Genomic DNA, 25790 nt, shown 5'->3' with positions numbered 1-25790 from the left:
GAGAACTAACTAGGCATTTAGTGATAACCCCCAAGGTAGTCATATCTCTTTTGATGGTTTCTAGAGGTATTATCCTCTTTGAAGAACATATTGTAGTAGTAGGGACTACTAGCAACAATAAGTTTTCAAAGAGAAAAGCTCTAGATGAGGGTTCACTGTAATCAAGCAAGTCGGAGACCTAGCATGATCACAGATTCACCTCCACTCCTTATGTTCCCACGAACCCAGGTATAGGGCCCTTTTTCACTCACAGTGTGTGCAAATAGTGTTGGTGTTTGTGTGCATCAAATGAATAAATATTTACCTCATGCATACATTTTAAAATGCACTAAAAGCAATAAAGAGCTTATACACACAAGAACATAATGAAGGGAAACTAACAAAGGGATAAGTCATGGTAAAACATTGCACAAAATTAAATGGCCTAACTCTCTAAAAACAGTCCCTAGTGGAGTCGCCAACTGTCGCAACCTACCCTTCGGCGGGAGGGCGACGCGAGACTCGCGGGATGCGTGTTCCACAAAAGGAATACGCGCGGAGTCGCCACCAACGTTTATTTGAGGAAAACGTCGGAAAAACCGGAAAAGACGCGATCTACGAACTTTTAAGTGAAAGGTTCGGGAGTTGTATTTACGCACGGGGAAGGTATTAGCACCCCACACGTCCGTCCCAAGGGACGGCAGCCTTTAATCGAATGTGCAAACATGACTTTGATTTTTACGTTCCCTTTTATGTCCTTATATCCTTTATACCCTTTTTATATTTTTTCTTTTTTGTGGTCGACAAGGGTGTTTCCCTTTGCTCCTACATATTCCTCAATTTGGGATGAGAAAATCAGACCTACATAGTTCTTTCTTATCAAGTGATTCTTTTTTACTTAAGTGGTGATCATTTTAAGGCGTTGGACCTTAAAAATGATCCATTTTACTTAGTGAGAAATTGAAATGACAAACTTCAAAAGCCTATTTTTATGGATGAGCTTGACTAGGCGAGTTGATTTTAGCCTTAGTTTCACTTTAGTTATTAATCAATTCGATTAAGAATGAGAAATCCCAAAGAGAAAACGTCCGATTGATTTTCCGCTTTATTTTGCTAAAAGATTTTTTATTATTATTATATTATTTTTTACCTCCTTTTTTGATTTCCAACGTGGTTACGGCACGACCGAACGGTCGGAATTTATTTTAACCGAAGTTAACGGATAATACAATTCAAACGTTCGGTGGAAATTTATTTTATTTTTAAGTTAAGCGAGAAATGACTTAAGTAAAATGGCTTAAGCACGTCAAGAGGGGGTATAAAAAGTAAACAAAACGAGAATAAAAATGCACGAAACACAATGTGGACCACTACGGGTACATAGAATGAATCGAAAAGCTTGGTTCGAGGTACTTACCCGTTGAAGATCGAAGAACGATGAAGAACGAATGAAGAACGTCGAAGAACGGTCGAAACCTTCGCGAAATTCTTCACGGAAAACGTTACGGAAACGTTTCGGAAGCGCCTCGGCTTAGATTTTCTTCACGGAAACAATTTTTCCAAGCAAATTCGAAAGAGAGAGAAGTGCCTAAGGGGCTAAACCCTTTTCTTCTTCACTTCCTCCCCTATTTATAGCAAAATAGGGGAGGTGGTTGCCACCCAGCTCGCCCAGGCGAGCCAGGTTGCTTCCTCCAGAAGCAACAGCCTTCTGGAGGAATATTCTGGAGGGCCCAAGTGGGCCTGGGTGCTATTTGCACCCCCATTTTTACTAAGTACACCTCCCTCTGCCTTTTTTTGGTGATTCTTTTTTCGTAAAGTTACGGAAACTTACGAATTTCGTAACGATACTTGTTTTCTTTCCGTAATGTTACGGAACCTTGCGGATTACATAATCATCCCCTTTTTGACTTACGGAATGTTATGGAATCTCACTTAATTATGCAACGATGCTTCCATTTGATTTCCGGTGTGTCACGGAAACTTACGGATTGTGCATCAATATTTTTTCGGTTTTCCGGCATGTCCTGGAATTTCACAAATTGCCTAATGATGGGTGCCAAGCACCTCACAAGGACCAAAGAAAAGTCGCATGTCATCAAGCAAAGGTCCCCGGACGAAATTAGGGTATGACAGGCTTCCTAGAACCCAAAGAGGTGTAGACTCTATCTTTGTGGTGGTGGATAGGTTTAGCAAGATGGCACACTTTATACCATGCCACAAGGTGGATGATGCTTCCCACATCTCAAAACTCTTTTTCAGGGAAGTTGTGAGACACTGTTAGACCTCATTCCCCTCATGCCACCAAGCAGTCCCCTTTTGAGGTTGTCTATGGGTTCAATCCCCTAACACTGTTAGACCTCATTCCCCTCCCACTAGACACTTCTTTTATACATAAAGATGGGGAATCTAGGTCAGAATTTGTAAAGAAGTTGCATGAGAGGGTTAAGAACCAAATAGAGAACCAAACAAAGGTGTATTCAACTAAAGGCAATAAAGGAAGAAAAGAGCTAGTTCTTAATGAGGGTGACTGGGTTTGGCTCCATCTTAGGAACGATAGATTCCCTACTAAAAGGAAATCCAAGCTTAGCCCTAGAGGGGATGGACCTTTTCAGGTTTTGGAGAGGATCAATAACAATGCCTATAGGTTGGACCTCCCAGAAGAGTATGGAGTCAGCACCACTTTTAACATTTCTGATTTAATTCATTTTGCAGGTGGAGCTGATATTGAGGAGGAGGAACTAACAAATTTGAGGTCAAATCCTCTTCAAGGGGAAGGGGATGATGCAATCCTCCCTAGGAAGGGACCAGTCACTAGAACCATGAGCAAGAGGCTCCAAGAAGATTGGGCTAGAGCTGCTGAAGAAGGCCCTAGGGTTCTCATGAAGCTCAGGGTAGATTTCTGAGCCCATGGGCCAAGGTTGGGTCCAATTATCTTTGTACATATTAGACGAGGATGTCATTATATTTGGTCCTTGTATTTAGGGCTCCATATTGTAGGTAGAGTACCCTAGAAATATAGGATTTTTTCAGCCCTTGTATTTTAGGGCACCTAGACTAGTTTTGTATTAGGGGTAGTTTTATAATTTCACATACACTAAGTGGATATTTGATGTGTGTGGTTGGAAATAAATTTAATTGAATTGGTAGAAGTCCAATCCAATTAAATTTTAGAGGGGGAGGTGAGCATTTGCTTACTACACCCCATTGCCACATCATATAGTCACACTTTGTGCATGTCCTTCATGCTTTTCATGCCTCATGACACCTAAGCACATTTAGTGGAGAATCTTGGAATTGATCTTGGATTAGTGGGCTGAACCATAACTAAAATTCACTAATCATAATTAGTGAAATTTTGGCTCCAAAGTTTGGCTCCACAAATTCAATTTCAAATTCAAGTGAAATTTGAATTTCCCTCCAATTTTGTGTGACACTTAGGCTATAAATAGAGGTCATGTGTGTGCATTTTTTGAAAACTTTGATCATTTGAATATTAACTTCAAATTTCAGAGTTCTTTTATAGCACAAAATTTCGTGCTCTTCTCTCCCTCTCCCTTCATTCATCTCCTTCTTCCTCCAATCTCTTATCCATGGCCTCCTATGGTGGTGAGCTTCTTTTAGACTCATCTTCTCCTTGAAGTGGTGTCTCCTCTCTCTCTTCCTTCTCCATTCTGCTGCCATTCATCTTCCAAGAAGCAAAGGAATCCATTGATGAAGAAGATCCTAGGCCTACAAGCTCCAATGGAGCTTACATCAGATACCATAATATTTGTGTTAGCTTTAACCATAGGCTCATCATCAGTTTGCTCAGCCATAGATGTAATAGGTAAATTTTACATTTTGATCATTCAAAGTTCCTTGTTGTGCTAAGTCGTCAAGTACTTCAGTGATAACAACTTCCATCTCAGTGACCTTTTGTTCACCCCCACTCACGGTTCACTTCTTCTTCTTTTCTTTTCTTTCGAAACACGGAAGTGGGATCGCGTGTGTTACCTGCAAGCACACTAGATCGTCAAGTATTTTAAATTAAAACGAATTGATCCGAGTATCGAACACAGGGAACTTGTGGATTAGACAAAGTTTTGTTCAGGAATTAGGCATTGTGTAAACTGACATTGATACTCATAAATAGAAACAAAAATGCAATATATCATAAGCTAAAAAGCAATAAATGTAAGCAATTAAAAGTGACAGCAGTGGTTTAAAAGCGTTGGGTCTTTCTAACAAACGAGTTGATGCATATAAAGATATTTCTCTAACTAAGAGTATTCTTGTGTTCTATGCTGAAGACTAAAGTACTAAACCTTGATCCCTCGTAAGTTTAGACTAATTCAAACTAAACTTTGTTATCAGATCCCTTTTGTTGAACTAGGTTTAATTCAAACAACATTATACTCACAGCATAAGAAAAACTAAAACCCTGCTCTTTATCCCTAGTAATATAGTTATCTAGCCTTGCTCTATCAAGTTCTAAGGAAACAGTACACTTCCCAGTGCTAAAGTTCCCTAACAATACACACTAGTGGGTGATCAGACCAAAGGCATGAAACAATAAAGCATTGATAGAAGCAATGAACACATAAAACACACTTAATTAGATATGAAAAGTATTTACATCAATTGTTCATTAGAAATCCCCAACTAGGGTTTTAGCAATCCATTACAAGGAGACCTAAATTAAAAATCAGACAAAAAATGAAGAGAAATTGCTGCTTACATATGAATGGGGATCCCTCCTCCTCTTCTTGGCACCTCACAATCACTCAAACACTCTCAAATCACTCTCAAATGGCTCCTTGCTGTTGCTTCCTCCTCTAAGTGTGTGCAAATGTTGTCTGTGTAATAATTTCGTTCTTCTCTCTTCTCATCCTTGCTCTAATTCTGACAATTTGGGCTTTAAATAGGATCTGAAATCGCACTGTCGCGCTTAGCGCCACTGTCGCGCTTAGCGCGAGTAAGTAGATTTAGGCTTGGCGCCAATGCTGCACTGAGCCTGGCAAGAGACGGACAACTCGCTTAGCGAGCTAATCTTGTGCTTAACGCGATAGTCACTTTGGCACTTCAAGAAATTAGCTCCTTTTTACCTGAAATTGTATAGATTTTAACATAATTCCAATCAAAGAGACTCTAATGACAGAGATCAAAACACAGCAAAGTTTATTTACAATTCCTACAAAAGAACTATAAATTGGGGAAAACTACACATATTTTTCAAAAGTTTTCTATACAAAAGTTAGTCGTATAAGACGACTAACACCTTTTCTTCAGCAAGAGCTATATTGGACGTAGGAACCGTTGTGTTAATTTTTGCTTCCAAATCAGAAAGAACTTGATTCATAACAAGTTTGGCACAATCATCCTCATGCTTTGCATGTCCTTATGACACTAATTTTCCTGTCAAGATGGCACTAAGCGAATAAATAATCTATGTTTTGAGTTCAACTAGTGGAGTGAAATCCTCCTAAACAAGGTAGGCAATGGTGTCGTTGAAATTGTAGTATTTGTAACTGGTTAAAGAGCTTTAAGTATTGGATGTAGTGTGAGTTTCATCTTTTTCTTCTTGAGTAAGGTTGGAGTTTCCAGGTTCCTTACTAACATCCCACAAATGTTTTTTCCAATACTTTCTAGCATCATCTTCATAAAAGGTATTAATAAACCTTTTTCTATACCATACCAACTAAATGATGTCCAAAAACTTCTAGAATTCAACCTTTGATTTCATAGGCATCTACACACTTTTCAACTTTCTTCATATGTAGGCGAATGATAAGCAGTCTATTACAGACTCTGTTAGGGTAGAATTTGAATCATGTAGACTCTTTGATATCAAGAGTTAGAAGGTATGATATAGCTTGTTTCTTCGCCCAAGTTTAGGCTCTTACAACTCCATCACATTACAATATGTGGTCATCTACGAGGAAACCATCCTCCATTGGAACTTCAAGTTTAGGTTAGGGGTACCAAGGAAACTATCATGTATATCAGTTGGAATAGGTTTTTGTTTAATGGATTTCTTAGCAAGTCTGGGATTGGATTCCCTTCCTCATTAAGAGCAATGTCTCCTTCTGGTATAGAAATGAAGTTTGGTCCTTGGTATTTCTTTTGGTGGATGGGTTGGACAAGTGGTTGAGGTTGGTTATCTATGGTGGTTGTGTTTGGCTAGTTGATGGGTTTGTTTGGATAGGAGTTTGTCCAACTCTTCCTTAGAAACAATCAACTAGTTGATGGGTTTTGTTTAGTGGGGGTTTGTGTTTAGATGATTGATGGTTTAGAAGACATATCATAAGGTCTTAGAGTAGGAAAGGGTTGGGTTAATGAATTGGTGGTTACTTGTCTTGTAAGTGGTGGTAAAGGTTGTTAAGGTGCCTCATCCAACTCTTCTTGAGAAACAATCAACTTCCTTGTCTTGCGTCCAACTGTCTTCAACTTTGATCCATTGGAGTTATGAGCAACAACTTGTAGCTGATACATATTCTACTTTATTTGTGTATAGTGTTACTGTTCCTTTTTTCTTACTCGTCTAGGAGACTAAAGTACCACCAATGAAGTGACATCTTCCACAAGTGTTTTTTCTTTTAATTATGTCTTTAACATAGTTGGCATCATAGTAACCAACTAAATTGAAATCCTTTTCTTAAAGAAATACCCAAGATTAGTAGTTCCAATTAAATATCTAAAAATTCTTTTTATAGTAGTTAAGTAAACTTCCCTTGGATCTGTCTAAAATCTAGCGAAGAGACATATACTGGACATGATACAGTGTCTCGACATAGTGAGGTATAGGTGAGATCCTATCATTCCTCTGTATTGAATATGATCTACTTTCTTTTACTTCTCTTCTAGTCCTAGTACTGATGTTGGATGCATGTAGGTTTTCATTTCTTTGGCATTGTCCAATTTGAACTACTTCATAAGCTCTTTCACATACTTTTTTAGAAATATGTATATGTCATTATCAATTTGTTTGATTTGCAATCCAAGGAAGAACTTTAATTCTCCCACCATACTCATCTCAAATTCAACCTGTATCATCTTAGAAAATTCTTCATAAAAATGTTCATTATTAGTAGTACCAAAAATAATGTCATTAATATAAATTTGGAATACAATAAATTGTGGGCATAGTTTTTGCAAAATAGAGTAGTGTCTATTGCAGGCATGGATGTAGGAATAAACTTCTTCTTAACCCACTTTCATTTCTTAGACTCATCTTCCCCATTCTTCTTTGGAGTCCTATACTTCTTGGATTCTACTTCATCATCGTCATCTTCAAATACTGCAATTGCATTCATACCTTATCTTCCATATTGCATCTTTTAGATGCATCTCCATGACTTTCTCTTTATGTTTGTTTTTCAGCAGCCTTTAGTTTTTTTTTTTTTTTACTTTTTTTCTATGTCAAAGAATTCAAATGGCTCATCTTTGACTATGGCAGGCTTAGGATTGTTCTCCATCTCTTCTCCTTCTCTTCTTTTTTCAGACGTAGTTAGTGGAACCTTAGGTTTTATCTCAATGTTATAACCTAGATTCATCATCTTGACATTGAGGGGTCCAAACACTTGTTGAACAACTTTGGACTCACTATTAGCAATGATAACATGTCTTTTTGCACTGGGAAGCCTAAAGAATACTTCAATAACTCCTTGCGTGTAGAATAATTTGTTTTGCAGGTGATATAAATCTTTCTAGATTTGGGATCCGTAGCTCAACAAGTGTAAAAAAACCCATTTTCTAAAGTAGAGCATTGGACAACCTTCACATGTACACCATTTCTAAACCACCTAGGATTTTTTAGAAAAACCAAAGCCCAAGTCACCTTTAAAGAATATAATTTTTTTTGCACAACAATAAGTTAAGAGTTTTGTAACTCAATTGGTATACAAATCACTTCATGAAACTTCTCTGAAGTGCCAACTTCCAATATCTTTCAAATCATATAAGATGTGTGCACGAAACCAAAGCCCACAATTCTATTTTATGGAATATTCATATGATTTTAGGTATCCTAATGAGGGGAGTTGTTGAGGTATAGGATGAATCAAGACCCTCAATAATTTTAATTTGATGCAAATAATTAAAAATAAAATAAAATTCCTGTCTTATATGCCATCAAACAAATATATCGTATCTACATCTGATAGATCAGACGTAAGCAAACAAATGTTAAGTTATGATAAGCATTTGAGACTAAATTAATGCTTTGTGTCTCATATTCTTTTTGCAGAGAATGTTCAAACATCCTCCTAGGATTTGTCAAAGGCCAAGGAAGTAAGAGAACAGTCAAAAGATCAAGGAGTCTTCAAGGAGTTCCCACCTTGTCAGTTTGTTCGCCCTAATCCAAATGGGTTCATCATGGAACATACTCCTACAAACAGACAAGTCTATCGTCTAGGAGCTGAAGTATGGATTTTTGCGGATATCCTTTTCATTGATCCCATGGACCTTTAACAAATCATGGGGTTAATCTGCAAAGTCAACATAGTTATTCCCTCGAATCATGTTGAGCTTGGAGAGACTTTCTATGAATGGAACTTAGATTTGGAACATCCAAAGGGAAGCCCAAAATTTGTTCTATAGGAAAAGTTAGATTATAACATCGACTTGAGGATAAAGTTGGCTACTTATAAAGAGGAAGTTGCTAAATGCCAAGCTTCACTAAGACAATTGGAGTGTGTCTAAACATTCGTCTGCCTCACATGCTTGGAACTAGGTTCCATTGCATTGCTACTCCCAACACTCAGTACAAGTTAGCAGTTAATAGGTAGACTCACATCTATCTTGCAAACTGTCACAAAGGGTAGGAAAAGATAGTAGAAGAATATGAAGATGCATCTCCAACCAGATTCACCAAAGTTCTTCTTGGTCGTCCCTTCAAGCATGAGATTGAAGCAATCAAGAAGAAGACCAATCATACTAATCTGGATTGGTACACTTAGTGGAGGATGCACAAGTTCAAAGAGCACTTCTCAGGTTTGGAGACTGATGAAAAGCCTCCTACAGACAAAGTTCATTGGCAAAATGGCAAGATTTTTTTTTCTATCATGGACACCAAGGCTTTGTCTATGCATCTGAGGACAAAATGCTTAGGAGATGGGCAATAGAATATTTTGTTGAGTCTAATTGCCATTATTGTCCCATGTTTTGTTTGCCTTACTCAACGTTTTGCATCTAGCATGTTAGATAATTGAAGAAGACCCTAATTAGATCTTGCAACCCTTTGTGCCTCAACCTTCCCAAGCTTTTTTTTTTAAGCTCTGGAAGCGGAATTGTTGAGGACAAGAGAGGCTCTTAGGCAAGCTCTTAAAGACAGGAAATATGTTAAAGAGGTTTCCAACAAACAAACTCTAATTCTTTTACTTCTTCTATAGGAAGGCAATAGGCTACACCTTTCCAAAGAAGACTACTACAATAGATGTTGATTCTGATATAGATTTAGACTTATCTATGGAGATCCTTGTTGGTTTTTGATTGCTACCAACCAAAAGAACCGAGTGCTTAACTTGTGAATCTTGAGGAAAAAAGATTGAGTGCTTAACTTGTAAATCTGTCTATAAGATGATAAGACTAGTCTATGTGAAAACAACAACAACAAATTTGTTGATTTTCTTAGATCCGAATGTGTCTTGGTAGAACAAAGAATACTTGGGTTGTAAACCCTTGGGGATAAGCTTTGTTGTAGAGTCAAAAGTGACAATGAACAATACTTGTAAATTTGCATAAGTTAGTGAAAACTTAATGGGTTGCTAAGGACTAGAAATAGTGTCAGTAGTAAAGATGAACCAATATAAATCTTTTTGTTTCTGATTTATTTCCCTTATTTTCCTTAACTAACTAAAAGGGTTTGAATTTGATTTCGTCTTTAAAAAGGATATGCAAAATCTATTAAGTATCATCGGACTATGTTTTAAAAACTGTTTTAATTTTTAAAACTTTTAGATGATAACTTTTTTTCTAATCACAATTCAATTTCCCTTCTTATCTTTACAAGAGTTTTACTTGGCAAATTGACTTCTCAAACTTCTATATAAAATCTAGCCAAAATTAATAATTAAACAATAACTTATTCTTGGTCTTAGAATTCCTCAAAGTACTTTTCACTGCCTTTACATAACAATGATTTAGGGAATATAAGCTCTTGATTTTGGGAAAGTTGGAACTATGAGATGAAGACAGTTGTCTTTATCAAATAAGTGTACCTTTTGATTCTTTCAAATCTCTATTATGTCTTTTCAATTTCCCGACTTTAAAAGCATCCTTGTATAACTAAGCTTAGTTTAACATCATTGAGAAAGAAGTTTACTTATGGCATTATAAAAGTTTTTAGAAATTATATTTTGTTGGTGTTATCATATGACTTTTGTAAGTTGCATGTGAAACCTATTATTATTGTAACACCCATTGTTACAATTGAGAACTTTCTTATTATTTTTAAATTTTACGAAATAAAATAATTGATTACTGAACACAACCCTTTTAGAAATGAGGGTAAATTTGATTTCTTTCATACTTTAATACTTGAAACATCATGCGCGTGTCAATCATTTTTTCCTGTTTAATACTTAGAAAAAAAGGGTTAAAATACAATTTTGGTCCACTTAATTTCATAAATGTGTGATTTTAGTCCCCTAAAATTTAATTAAAATATTTCATTCTCCTAGTTTTAAAAATTCAGGATTTTGGTTAATTCATTATATTATTAAAAATGATTGTAATTAGTAGAGTTATTAAGTTAATTATAAATTAATTTAAACCATTAATTATTAAAGAATTTTTTTACAAAGATTATTGGTACAAAGTATGCACCCATTTTGTCAATGACTAGTCTTTATCAAAAAATCTAATTAGTCACCTTGAGTAAAAATCTCTTTTATCAATCAACTTTTTTTTTCATTCACAAATATCAAATTTGAAATCTTACTTAAGGAGATCAAGTTCATTTTTTTTTAAATATATATAATTTGGATTTTACCAAACAATCAAATTTAATATATTAATTTTATAAAAATATAATTTTTCAAAGGTTGTGTTGATATTGAGAGCTTAAAGTTTAATTGCTTTAAAAAAAAGTCAAAGTTTAATAGGTGTTGCTAACCATAATGCTCTTAGGGTATCAGTTAAGAAGTTAAAATGAGAATTAATTATTGTGGATATCATAGAATAGTGTAAAAAAATCATGGACAATATAATTTTGTGCATCTTAATAATTTTTTTTTAATTTCTTAATTAATGCTCTAAGTACACTGATTACTTTAATAATGTGTATTTAAGGGCATTTTAGCTCCTGATCAAAACGGGGCTGCGTGCTTGAGAGCGTCAACGTATACTACTTTTTTTATTACATCAAAATCAGGTTTACTTCTAAAATCATATTTGACTATAAATTTATAAAAAAAATGCATTGACTTAAAAATTTTATATTAAATTTTATCATGCAACTGCTTCTGAGATGAAAATCGTTTAATTTAAATTATGTATTTTCTTTTAACTCAATTTTGATAAAAAAAAATAATTTTGTTAAATTAAAATCATCTATCATAAAGTTTGAAAATATATTCTTACCAAAACACAAATTAAGTTTCTTGATTTATTTAAAAGATTTTTTTTAGTGTATTTATTTGAATTGGATAATTTTAGATATTGTAATTTAACTGTTAGAAAATAAATTGTTGGTGACACTTGGTGTTAGTGTTGAAATGTAGTTGGTACTTAGGATTATAATAAAAAGTTGTAATATTAACAAATGAAATTGTTTATTTTATGATAAACATAATTTTATATTCTATTATTAAAAATCTAACAGTTTAATTTTCAACATAACTATTGACTTTTCACTTTATTAATTTAAATACAAAACCAATTATTGCAAACAAGTTAATATCATTTTTGTAATTTTACTATATAAATCGATTCTTTTAAACAATTCAAACACAATAGATTATCTCCAAACTACTTTTCATCCAACATTTTCAAATATAAAACTGATTTCATATCATGGAAATAATAATAATAATAATAATAATAATAATAATAATAATAATAATAATAATAATAATAATAATAATAATAATAATAATAATAATAATAATAATAATAATAATAATAATAATAATAATCGACAATATTTGTAATTCATCATTAATTTTGCACAAATACTAAAATGAGATTATTTCAAATAATCTTACTATCCAAACAATAATGTACTTCTTTAAATAATCTTTTAATTTAAAGTAAAGTCAGGATGAGCTAAGAGAAAGTCTATTTTAAAATAAAGTCAGGATGAGCTAAGAGAAAGCCTAAAGTAAATAAGCTGATTCGCACAAATTACAAAATACTAGTTTTAACCACATGCAATTATTTCTATTATACAATTTTGATAATTTAGTTTTAATGTACTATATCAGTTAATGTGATTACTCTTGCATGAAATGACATTTTATTAATCATTAATAAGTTTGAAAATTTAAATGATTGATAACAGTAAATATGAAGTATTAACAAAGATCGAACAATGCTGTATAAGAATTTCAAATTATAGTAATACTAAAATACTTTTCTTTTACAGCTGTAATACTAAAATACATAGATTAGCGTATTTATTATGTGAAGTTTCTTTATAGAGATCTATCTGGCAATGTTATTCAATTATGAAAATAATCTAGTGGATTCCTCATAATGGGATCCTCAGAGAAATTTATAACATCCAGATTTTTATAAATGTGTAGTGATCTAAAGTTAGAGATAAATTGAAAATCTTCTGAACTTTATACTAAATATTCTTTGAAATTAGAATTTTTGTCAGCATGGACAAGGTATTGCTAATAGTTAATAGGACTTCAAGAAACTACATTTGAAGTTGACAAGTTCGCATTACAGCAACAAACCAAATTCAATATGTGTCAAGTAAGGACGGCAAGAGTTGTTGATATGTTCCTATTGACTGAAAGAACTTACATTTGAAGCTGTTGACACGAAGCCATACTTGATAGTGTAACAAAACATATTTTGCTGCCGCGTAAGAACAGTATTTGAATAGCTGCTTTTTTTTTTATAAAAGAAATTACATTTGAAGTTGACTCATGACGAAGACAATGAAATAACATTCATATCATAATCAGATAAATAATATATTATAAACTATAGATAGATATTAAAAAAAATCGAATGCTGCTAAAAATGTTTGTTACTAAATATTTTTTGAGAAAGTACGTATGACTATTCTTAAATTTTAATTAGCAACAAAATTCTGATTATATATCGCTAGCATAATAAAAAAATAAACCACTCTTGATACAAATAATTTTCAAAGAAATCAATAGAACCCGCTATATGCCCTTTTATTAATACTACCAATCAAAGCATTCTATCTTTCAAATTGAAAAGAATTGGACAAGCCTACTTAAATTTTTTACAATAAAATATCACATGTGATTATAGCAAATCAAAATAAAATTTATGTTTGAAATGACATTTAATTAAAAGTAAAATCATAAAAAAAATGTGTGTTAAGTTGAAACTTTTACAATTTGTTTCTAATAAATTTTAATTTTAAAATCAAAATATTAAATATAAATTCCTCTATTTCAAATTTAATTTTAATAGAAAAATTATTTTACAATCTATGAGTTATCTAAATAAATTTTGCAAAAATTTATGCAAATTAAACACTCATCAAATGACCAAAACTACAGTTTCCTGTGAAAGAAAAGAAACATTTGAGTAAATTACACTGCTTCTAGAGCTTTACCTAACTTCCATATGTCCCCACTTAAATAAACAACAAAACCAAACACGACAGACACAAAACACTTGTATTCTCCAAATCTCTCTATCCATCCGTGTATCTGTATTCTTTTCTCCATGTTATTCTCTCTAATGCATACACATATATAGACAGATAAGCTTAGTTAATTACACATGCAATAAGACAATGATATATCATAATAGATACATACATATATATTGTCATTGCTAAACTATATATATGCATATATTTACCACGGTTTTTCATAGTCTTAAAAGTTTTGGAGCGACAATAATATAGTTACACTTACACACACTTCACCTAATTTGCTTTAGTTCTACAAGACATAGATAGCACCACAAAGCAAAGCACTTTTTTCAGTAGCACTTTGCATGTTTAATCCCATACGTTTCTACTTTTTTTTCTTCCCTCCCAACTCCCAAGGGAAGACTAACCATAGAGTAATAAGAAGCACCATCCTAATCCCATTTCCATTCCCAAGTTTCACAAATCATATCCCTTCTTCCCCATCCACTCACTTAATTATTTTCTTTTACATGAAACAATTCTGCTCGAATAGGAAACAACTATTATGAGTGATAAAACTAGAACTTTGAATATGTAATGTAGTTGCATACCGGACAACCTTTTTCTTTTCGAATTTTTAAATTTTCTTAAAACAGTAGCTGTAGTAAAAACTCTGACTGGAAAAATACCTAACCAAACACGTCCTTGTGCAGAGAGGGAGCTTGACCTCAATCCACAGAACTCGAGCTAGCAAGTTATGTAAAGGTGTGAGTATATATATATATATATATATATATATATATATATATATATATATATATATATATATATATATATATATATATATATATATAATAAAAGGATATATCCGTTTAAGGTCGCGTTTGTGTCTCTGATTTTTTTTTCTTTTTTTCTTTCCCTATTTTCAGAGTCCCAAACTGAGCGCAGCTTTCACGTCTAGCCTCCATGCAAACCCGCCACAATCCAATCTCCAAACATCACACGGCACCATCTTCGTGCACTTCTCGTTCCGCCACGTGTACTGCAGCCTCACCCCGCAGGTGAACGCTGGGTGAGAATAGCACCACCACGCAGCGCAGGCACTATCCTTCACCTTCAGCCACACCATGATATCCTCACCCTCACCCTTGCGCCCCTCCAGCACCATCCTCTTGTACGCATCATTCACCCACCGCACCCTAAGGCTTCCGTCACAGACAAACCCCGGACACGTGTCAGTTTCTAGGCTCTTCACCCTCTCCTCGTCCGTACAACTTAATAACCCTCTCCCTCCCTCTCCCTCCCCCATGCACGTGCCTGTCACGCTCTCCACCGTCACCCACGACTCCGCCGCCTTCGCCGCCGGAACAAGATCTGAACCCTTGGCACCCTCGCCTTCCTCCACCACCAAGCGTGGCGGCGGAACACTCCGATTCTCTACGATCTGAATCTTCTCCACAGTTAGGTCAAGATCAACGTTCTTACACCACGAATCTCCCGCGAGAGTGACGTCTCCTTCCGGCGCGTCCTTCTCCGGCATCAACTGCAACGTCACAACCGCCACGTCGGAAGACTCATCGTTACAGTTACAATTACTTTTTCGGTTACTGTTTCCGTTATTCTTTCGCACGTATCCACCGTTCCTCCGAATCCTAACGTACTTCCTCTTCGGTCTCTTCCCTAGAACTGACACGTGGCTACTCTGGCTTCCGTCGCCAGCGCCGGTGGCTCTGGAGACGGCGGAACTTCCGGCGACCGGTTTCGGCGCGATCGGGCGAAAGCGGAGCATTATTCTGTTGACGTTGGTGTTGGCACACGCGGCCACGCGCCACGCGTCTGCACCGTCCATCGCGGTTTTTTGAGGGAGGATATAATAGCGAAAGCGATTTCTCTGTGTTTCTCTTTCTTGGTTTCTCTCTCTAGCGATTGTTTTGGGTTTGGTGCTGTGAGATGGAGCGGAAGCGATAATGATAACGGCAGCACGGTGGCTGGGTGAGCGAGCGCCACGTGTCTAGGGTAACAGAGGCAAGAGAAAGGGATGGTGATTGGAGTAAATTTACTATAATGTTAGAGCATCTCCACTTGGAACTTGTTATTTTTGTTAGTTCTTATAACATTTTTTATAGTTTTCAAAAAGTATTATATTATTGTAAGAAATATATATATAATTTTATTTTAATAATAAGAAATTTTAAGAAACTTTAAGAAATTTTTTTTATTTTTTTATTTTTACTTAATTATGATATTGTTATGTATTAAATAAATATTTTTTTATTGTTAAGAAACAATTTTTTTTTTATGATTTTTAAGATATAAATTTTATTTTTTAAGAAATTTTTCATGTCAAATAAATTTATTTCAAAGGAAAAAAAAGTTTTTTCCCTTAAAAAATTCTCATTGAATATATTCTTATATCTTTTTCCAATACAAAATGCTACCTAGATCCTTAAAAATATTATTTATATTCTTGTATTATATTAATTTTTAATTTTAATTTACTGTTAATTTAGTTGTTAATAAAAAATATTTTTGAATTTCTGAATTCTCATCTTAATTTTTTTAGTTAAAAAATAAACATTGTAAAGATGACCAAAATAAATAAAAAAATTGTCTCTTAATAAAATCCTCTTTAAACACAAAATTAAGAATTGAATCTTTATCAAGATGTTTAAAAAATTCTATTATCTATCAAATGTGTTGGATATTATAAGTACAATTTTTTATACTAATAATATATAGAAATTAAATTCAAATGATTTATTTACATTCTCTCGTTTAATTATTAATTAAATTATTCATAATTACAAAATTCCAAAAGAAACTCATTAAATAAGAAGCAATATTTACTTAAAAGTTATAATTCTTAAGAAATTTTAGTTAAGAATATAGTGCATATTTAAATTAAAGTTGAGATTACTTAAAAAACTACTTTTACATATAAAATAACTGAGTTTTTCCTCTTATTTTATATATTAGAACCCTTAATTCTACATTAGAATTCTCCAACATATTTTTTAAGTTTACGATAAACATACACATAGAGTATGTTTTTTGAGTAATCAACATATTAATAAGGAGAATTTACTTAATGAATAATCTTTGTTAAAAAAATTTAATTTATCACTATTGGTGAATTTTTTTATCATATATGCTTTAAATCTGAATTTTAATTAAAAAAAACCAAATCTAATATGATTCCGAATGGTAAAAAAAAATGTTAATATTGTATTTTTATATAATTCTGGGTAGTGGGACCCTTGGAAAAGTGGCGTAGGCGTGGATTGGGGCGTTGTGATTGGTCCCACGGCGATGGGGAGGAGCCAATGAGTGAGGAGAGCGTGTGCAGCAGCCCTGGAAAGAAAGGGGGTACGTGGCCTCTTTGCAGGGAGCAGCACAGCACAATATTCTCCCCTTCGATGTGGAAATCACTTTTGCGTCCCATCAACTTCCAGAACCAGCACACGTGCACTCGTTTTATTTGCCAAGAACAACCATTACTGGTAGTACCACTTTATCTTTTCCTTCAAGCAACAAAGAGCAAAAATTTTTCCATTCAAAATACTACTACTAATAGAAGAAAAAAAAAGTAAATTGGTTACTACTTATTATCTTTGTTGCTAAATACAAGACTTTTTTTAAAAAAATTATTTGTTTTTTATAAGATTTTTATTTTAATTATTTTTGTATTAATTATTTTATAATAAATGCTAAAGATAAACATTTTTTATGAGAATTGGAGAAGATGATTAACACATTAATTAATTAGATATAAATTAATTAAATAGAAAGAGTGAGAAACAAGTTTCAATAATTTTAGGGATAATTTAGAAAAAAATACAAATTATTTTTTCTTAGAAAATATATAAATTGTTGTTACTAATTAAATTAAAAAATATTCTTAAAAAATATTAAATTTTTTAAAAAGAATCTTAATTATATTTGGAGAAAAATGTAGTGTATAAGAAATAAATGAATGATAGATCAAAATACCATATTTAATTTTTGAAATAAAATTTTAAATTTGAGTTATATATATACAAAAAGTAGTTAGCCAACTTAAACTATAAAAAACATGTGGAACTTCTAATTTTTAAAAACATGATGAATTCTTAGAAATAAAAGTATGAGAACTTAAAATACATTTTCATTTTTAAAATAAAATTTAAATTTAAATGGTATTATATATGATAATTTTATCAAAACCATATTACTCAGGGAAAATACCTACAACAGGTAAGCAAAAACCCGCTTAACAATGATGGATTTGAGTATTTACTTGCTAAATTTAAAAAAGATAGGTCCAAGTTTGGGTATTATAATATCGCTTCCCTCTAGTACCCAGAAACCCCTCTCCACCCTCACATCCACCCCACCTACTAATATTAAGTATATTGAAAAGATAAGCGGTAGTGATTATTATAATATTAAATATCTTAATAATTTTTAAAATAAAAATATTTAAAAATTTACAAACAAAAAAATAATTTATATGCATGTTTTTTTTTACAAAATTTATATGCATTATTAGTATAATTTTTTTAGATATATATCAAATAAGATTTTATCGTTGTTATTGATAATATTTCTAATCATTGTTATTGCTAAACATAGTTTTTTCAAATAAAAATTATTAAAATTTTATTTATGCTAAACTAATAAAAAATAATAAACTTTCTTTTTATTTTTTTAACAATATTTTGTTTTCATTTCATTTTGGATGCTTTGAAATAAGAAATTAATGAAAATGGTAGATAATAAAAGCTTTTTTTTTATCAACAACAAAATCATATTATTGATTAATAGAATAAAAAGAGTACCCTAACCCATTAACAAATTAAAAAAGAGTTAAAACAAAAGCTAAAAGAAAAGTCATTAGAAAAATCAATAATTCAAACCCCTATAAGGATCTCCAAACACTAGTCAGATTAAAACATCTTTTATTTCTTGATGACCAAAGTATCTAGCAGATAGCATACAACACAAGAGTATATGTTTTATTTGCATTTTCTTGTCCATCTAATATAATCTAACTAAGCAACCTGTAAATTGAATCCACTCGTAGCACAACACTATTACTCATCATTTAAAACATTCCGATATATAAGATTGATTAAATGATTAAAGAAAAGAAAAAAAATGATCGTGAATTTGATCCCTTTTGTTAAAAAAATAATAAACTAATAATATTAACGTTTGTCTATAAAAAAAAAATTAAAACATTCATAATGAACTCTTAGATGCAATCTCACATGATACATAGAAATAAATGGTCAATACCTTCTACTTCCATACCACCTAAATCACACTAATTGATCCATATCATCTTCAACGAGCTATTTTGCTTATTCTTAAGTTTACTTTTGTAGAAATCGTATATTGTAAAAGCCTCCATGAAAATGCACACACTTTTTTTTTTTTTTATCCAAACACTATTTTAAAATGGACATTATTACTATATGATTCAATATTTTTCATGCCATCTTGGTTGAACATACTCTGAATTTAGAGTGAGTCCAAATCCATGAGTCTTTTCTGGATAGCAAATTTATTTATTTTCTATTGGCAAATATTAGTGTGTTAAAATGTTAGTTTTGTTAGTAAAAGAAATTGAATCCGTAATTTTTCTCCTCTTTCCTTCTCCCTTAGTCATCCAACCCATCTTATATGTCCCTTTTTAGTTAACAAATTAAAGACATGAATTGTTCCTCCAATTACTTTTCTCACTATAGAACAAATTACACCTCTACTTAGGTTCCATGAGCCTTTAATAGCAATATATGAGGTCACCATTAAGGAATCAATGAAATTTTTAGCTTATCCAAAAGAATGAAAACACTTTACAACAAGGAAAAGGCTTAGGTTAAGAAAGTATCATGTCATATATGCACTTGGTATTGGGTTATCAATGAAACTTTTAGCTTACCCAAAAGAACAAAAACACTTTACAACAAGGAAAAAGCTTAGGTTAAGAAAGTATTATGTCATGTTGGATCAAGTGGCCTCAGAATAATTAAGAAGGGGGGGTTGAATTAATTATTCCTAAACCTTTACTAATTAAAAAATTACTCTTCTAAGGCTTTTACTAAATTGTTAAGAGAATGAGGAGTAGAAGAGAAACTTAACAGAAAGTAAAAGCGGGAATTAAATGCACAGTGGAAAGTAAAAGAGTAGGGAAAAAGGAAACAAACACACAAGAGTTTTTATACTGGTTCGGCAACAACCCGTGCCTACATCCAGTCCCCAAGCGACCTGCGGTCCTTGAGATTTCTTTCAACCTTGTAAAAATCCTTTTACAAGCAAAGATCCACAAGGGATGTACCCTCCCTTGTTCTCTTTGAACCTAGTGGATGTACCCTCCACTAGAACTGATCCACAATAGATGTACCCTCTCTTGTTCTCGGTCAAACCCAAGTAGATGTACCCTCTACTTATACCACAAAGGATGTACCCTCCAATGTGTTAAGACAAAGATCTTAGACTGTTAAACCTTTGATACTTTGTGAATGGGGATACAAAAGAATTCTCAGGCGGTTAGTCCTTTGAACACTTTTGTATTAAGGAAAGGGAAGAATCAAAAGAATTCTCAGACTGTGTCATTTTGAATTCTTTGACAAGGGAGAAGGGAGACACAAAAGAATTCAGGCGATTAGTCCTTTGTTCTTTTGGAAAAGGGAGAAGAGAGACACAAAAAGAATTCAGGCGGTTAGTCCTTGGCGAATTCTTTTTGGCAAAGGGAGAAGAGAATGAAAAGATGAATAGCACAAGTTTTCAAGGTTTAGAAAACCAGAAAACTTTAGAAAGCTTTTGGTACAAAGAAGAAGAAGAAGTTCAAAGAGATTCAAGGCTTATAAAGGATTGTAAGAGATTGATTGGAAAAGTATTCAAGATTGTTGAAATGCAAAACAAAGCCTTGCTTTTATAGACTCTTCATGTCTGGTCAAGACAACCATTAGAAGAGTTATGAATTTTAGAAAAACTTAAAAACCAATTTGAAAAAGTCAAAAACCATTTGAACAGTTACATTTTTTTATTTTATTCAGAAACAATCACTAGTAATCGATTACCGAATCAGTGTAATAGATTACACAAAGCTTTTATGTGAAAGGATGTGTGACTCTTCACATTTGAATTTGAATTTCAACGTTCAAAGGCACTGGTAATCGATTACCAAAACATTGTAATCGATTACAGCTTTTTGAAATTAATTGTAACGTTGTAAATTCAATTTGAAAACTTTTTCAAAACAATTTTGCTACTGGTAATCGATTACAACAATCTGGTAATCGATTACCAGAGAGTAAAAACTCTTTGGTAAACATGTTTTGAGAAAAACCATGTGCTACTCAATTTTTGAGAAAACCTTTTCTTACTTATCTTGATTAAGCCTTCTCTTGATTCATGAATCTTGAGTCTTGAATCTTGATCTTGATTCTTGGGATCTTGAACCTTGATTCTTGACTCTAAACTTTTTTTTTAAGTCTTGAATTCTTCTTGATTCTTATCTTGAACTCTTGAATTGTTCTTGATTCACTTGAGTTGTTCTTTGATTGATCTTTGAGCTTTTTGTCATCACCTTTGTCATCATCTTTTGTTATCATCATTGTTATCATCAAAACACCTTTGAATCACCTTTGATTCACCATGAAGCTTTGCTTCTACATGTCATATATGCACTTGGTGTGGGGTTATCTTGGAAATGTATATATGAAATTACAAATAATGATTAAAAGAATGTGATAAATGAAGGTTGTGGAATATTTTTGTATTAGGTCATGGAGATCTTCTTTAAAAGTTTACTTTAATTATTGGGGTTAAGCCCCAATAGTTATCTGATTATGTTAAGATCTTAAGATGTTTTTGTCGAATCAAAAGACATTTACGTCTTAAAGATGAATCGGGACCCTTAATTATTTTGATTAGATGTAAACAATTACAAAGGTTAAAAGTTGTGTGTTATGCATCTGATATTTCATATTTGATGTTTTATCAAAACATGCATTGGAAAAATCCGTGTTTGATGTTTCAGACGATAGGCAGATGGAGTCATGATCTGATACAACATTTAGAATGACATTTAAGACCTCATTTAATACTATGTGTCTAAGATTTTCTTTATAGAAACATGCTTCTAAGATTTGTCGAATCCTATGAAGAATAAATGAAGTCAAGATCTGGAATTTCTCAATCACCATAAAAAAAAAAGAGCTCTGCTTATGTTGATTTGTTAATGCGATGCGCCCTTGTTTGAGCTCATGTTGATTTTCGACCTATGATTTTGTCTAATTCTTTTGATAAAATATTACCCTGGTTTGGGAACCCATTTTTCGGGTCGCCTATAGATTTTGTATGTCTTTTGATAAGAATTTACTCCAGTTTAGGGATCCATTTTCAAGGATAACTTTTCATATTCCTTCGTCAAGAACTTCACGTCGGGTCTATTTTGATGTTGATGTGTCCTTCAACACTTCCCCACGTTTCTTCTTTGTTCTTGTAACTGTCATGATTCCCAGTGTGAGGCTTCTTTATTGTTTTGACGATTTTTCTTCCTCTTTTACTTATAAATAATTGATTCCTTCCTTCCCTTTTTGCGCCTCATTTCCTTCTTTTGGGTTTCTATCATTAAGAAACTTCTTCGATAATTTTCTTTTCTATTTGATGCTCATCCTCTTTTTCCTTTAGTTAGTCACTCTAATCATTTTGATAAACATGCTTGTTGACTTCAAAATGCTAGAGTGGCTAACGTGATATTGGAGGTTGCTTGGGGTGCCCATGATCTTCCTCAAAATGGTTTGAGTGACTAAAGGTTCAGACACCAACAGGTCTCTTTGCCTGGTTTTGGTGTCTGGAGATCATCCTAAGACCTCTCCACTAAGGTCAAATTGGTGCCTTTTGACGTTCTTTTGCACTTAGTCCACTTGGAATGTGGAAGGGTCCAAGACATCAAAAAAATTTCTTCTTTTGGGGTCGCTTGAGTGATCTGGATGTTGCACTAGTGAATGGCATCAAAATTTCTATTTTTCCTTTCTCCAATTTGGAAAACTATTATGGGTCATGGATTGCTTTTGGGATGGTCTTCATCATCTATATATTCTCTTTTCCCTTTGTGTATTTCTTTTGAATGTTTATCTTTATGTGATATATACTAGGGAGGTAATTTTTCCACCTATAGTTTGCTCCAATGTAATGCTTGATTCAAAGTTGATGTAATATTGTCAATATTGAGTAATAACAGAAGTTTTTTTTTTTGAACATACTTTGTTGCTTGCTTTGTATTTTGGCTTTCAGCCTTTTATATTTCTCCAATTGACACATCTTTTTTCGTTGTCAATGTACATTTTGTGCTTCTATTCGCTTTGTCATCATTTTTTTGAAGATTTTACCCCAATTTAGGAACCAATTCCCCGGGGTGCCTATTGATTACGTAAGTCATTTTTAGTAAGATTTTACCCTGATTGGGGAACCCATTTCCCAGGGTGCCTACAAATTTCATAGGACTTTTGATAAGATATTACTTCGATTTGGGAACTCATTTCTCAAGGTGCCTATAGATTTTGTAGGTCTTTTGATAAGATATTACCCTGATTTGTGAACCCATCCTAGGGTGCCTACTTATAGTTGAACAAGCCATCCCTATATTTGAACTTTTCTCTAGCTATTGATTTTGAGGCGATGTTGTAGAAACTATTTCATTTGATTGATATCCTTTACGAAATAGGTACAAGGACAATGTATGTGTTACCCAATTTTCCTGCAAAAAATTAAAATATATCTTTGAATATATTTTGTAGTTTTGTACCCTTGTTATTTTCTTTATTTAGATATAGTATTTGCATTTGCACAAGTTGAATGTGTTCCAAGTGGGTGAAATTCTATCTCCTGAGAGAATTAATGTGGCTCCATGTAGAGCTTGTAGGCCTTGGATCTTCTTCATCAATGGAGTCCTTTGCTTCTTGAAGATGAATGGCAGCAAAATGGAGAAGGATGAAAGGTGATTGGAGACACTACTTCAATGAGAAGATGAGTCAAGAAAAAGCTCACCACCATAGGAAACCATGGATAAGAGCTTGAAGGTAGGAGAAGATGAGTGGAGGGAGAGGGAGAGAGAGGAATGAAATTTTGAGAGAAAGAAGAGGGAGAATGAGGTCTGAACTTTGAAGTCTAATTTCTCAAATCATCAAAGTTTCCAAAATGCACACACAAAGCTTCTATTTATAGCTTAAGTGCCACACAAAATTGGAGGGAAATTTGAATTTCTATTCAAATTTTACTTGAATTTGAATTTGAATTTGTGGAGCCAAAATTTCACTAATTATGATTATTGAATTTCAATTATGTTTTAGCCCACTAATCCAAGATCAAATCCAAGATTCTCCACTAAGTATGCTTAGGTGTCATGAGGCATGTAAAGCATGAGGGACATGCACAAAGTGTGACTATATGATGTGGCAATGAGGTATAGAAAGCAAATGCTCACCTCCCCCGTAGGCTAGTCCAAAATTTAATTGGATTGGTATTTTCCCAATTCAATTAAATTTCTCTCCCAACATACACATCAAATAGTTCACTCAATGCATGTGAAATTACAAACCTACCCCTAATACAAAAACTAGTCTATATGCCCTAAAATACAAGAGCTAAAAAATCCTACATTAGTATGGTACCCTAAACTTGTGGGGTACCCTCCCTACTCTATGGAACCCTAAATACAAGGCTCAAAAAAATAATGAAACCCTAATCTAATATGTAAAAAGTTTAGTGTGATCATACTTAATCCATGGACCCAAAATCTACCTTAAGGCTCATGAGAACCCTAGGGTCTTCTCCTGCATCCTTGGCCCAATCTTCCTGGAGTCTTCTAGCCATGGCTCTGGTGATGGGTCCCCTCCTTGGGAGGATTGCGTCAAGAATTTCCAAAATATAAACCTCATTTTTTATTTTTGCTACTACTCTGTATGGTCCTTTCCAATTTTTTTGTGAGTTTTCCTTGGTGGTTGTTTTCTCCTCCAATGTTGGATTTACACAAGACCAAGTTGTCACTCTCAAAGACGTGTAGGATGACCTTCTTATTGTACCTAGTAGTTATTTTCTTTTTAGTGCAACATCTTTTACGATGATGACCTCTCTTCTTTCATCAATGAGATCAAGCTCAGTTTTGATGTTTCCCTTATTCTATTCAAGTTCAAATTTATGATTCTTAAGGTCGACTCCTTTATTTCTACGGGGATGACTACTTCACTATTGAATACCATCTTGAATTGGGTTTCTCCTGTGGTAGAATGTGGGGTCTTTCTGTAGGCCCATAAGACATGTGGCAATTGTTCTACCCAGCTACCTTTAGCCTCATTTACTCTTCTCTTTAGGCCTCTCAAGATGATCTGATTTGCTGCTTCTGCTTGACCGTTGCTTTGAGGATGCTCTACTAAAGTGAACCTTTGCTTGATGTTGAATCTTGATAGCAGCTGGCAGAATTCCTTATCAGTGTAATGAGTGCCAATGTTTATCCCTACGACGCCAAGGATCCCAAACTAGTAGATTATCCATTTGAATATGAAAATTTTGACATTTTTAGAGGTTATTGTAGCAATTGTTTCTGCATCGACCCATTTGGTGAAATAGTCGACCGCCACTACCAGATATTTGACTTGCCTTCGAGCCCCTTGAAAAGGTCCTAGTTGTTAGATCAAAGATTTTGAAGATATGAAGTTTAGTCTTAAGATCTTTTGGTTTTTAAATTTTTGAAATGTCAAACAAATTTCTAAAGATATGGCATTTGTATCAGATATTTCTAAACTAGGCATGTTAAGTGTTTTAGATTTAGTTCTCTTTATCCATGCTTAGTGGTTATCAAACATGAGAAGATAGATGGATTAATCTCAAAGTTTCTAAGAAGCAATAAGTTCAAACAATGTGTAATAGATTACTAAGTTTAAGTAATCAATTGCAAAGTGTTAGAACAAGCAACAAAATTTAGTTCTCTTCAAATATTGGTAATTTTTATTGAATTAATCGATAACCCAAGCTAGTTTCAAAAGAAGAAAGTCTT

At 33.2% G+C, this 25790-nt stretch overlaps 1 protein-coding gene across 1 annotated transcript; it reads right to left on the bottom strand.

The window, feature by feature from the left end:
- Positions 1-13680: 13680 nt before the first annotated feature.
- Positions 13681-15835, bottom strand: LOC114412282. Its single transcript, XM_028376110.1, has one exon. It carries the CDS (start codon positions 15594-15596, stop codon positions 14673-14675), a length of 924 nt encoding a protein of 307 aa, XP_028231911.1. The 5' UTR covers positions 15597-15835; the 3' UTR covers positions 13681-14672.
- Positions 15836-25790: the final 9955 nt, after the last annotated feature.

This window comes from Glycine soja, chromosome 5, assembly GCF_004193775.1.
Source record: "Glycine soja cultivar W05 chromosome 5, ASM419377v2, whole genome shotgun sequence".
Lineage (NCBI taxonomy): Eukaryota > Viridiplantae > Streptophyta > Magnoliopsida > Fabales > Fabaceae > Glycine > Glycine soja.
The sequence above is the reverse complement of the archived record's forward strand: the minus strand, read 5'-3'. Positions and strand labels throughout refer to the sequence as shown.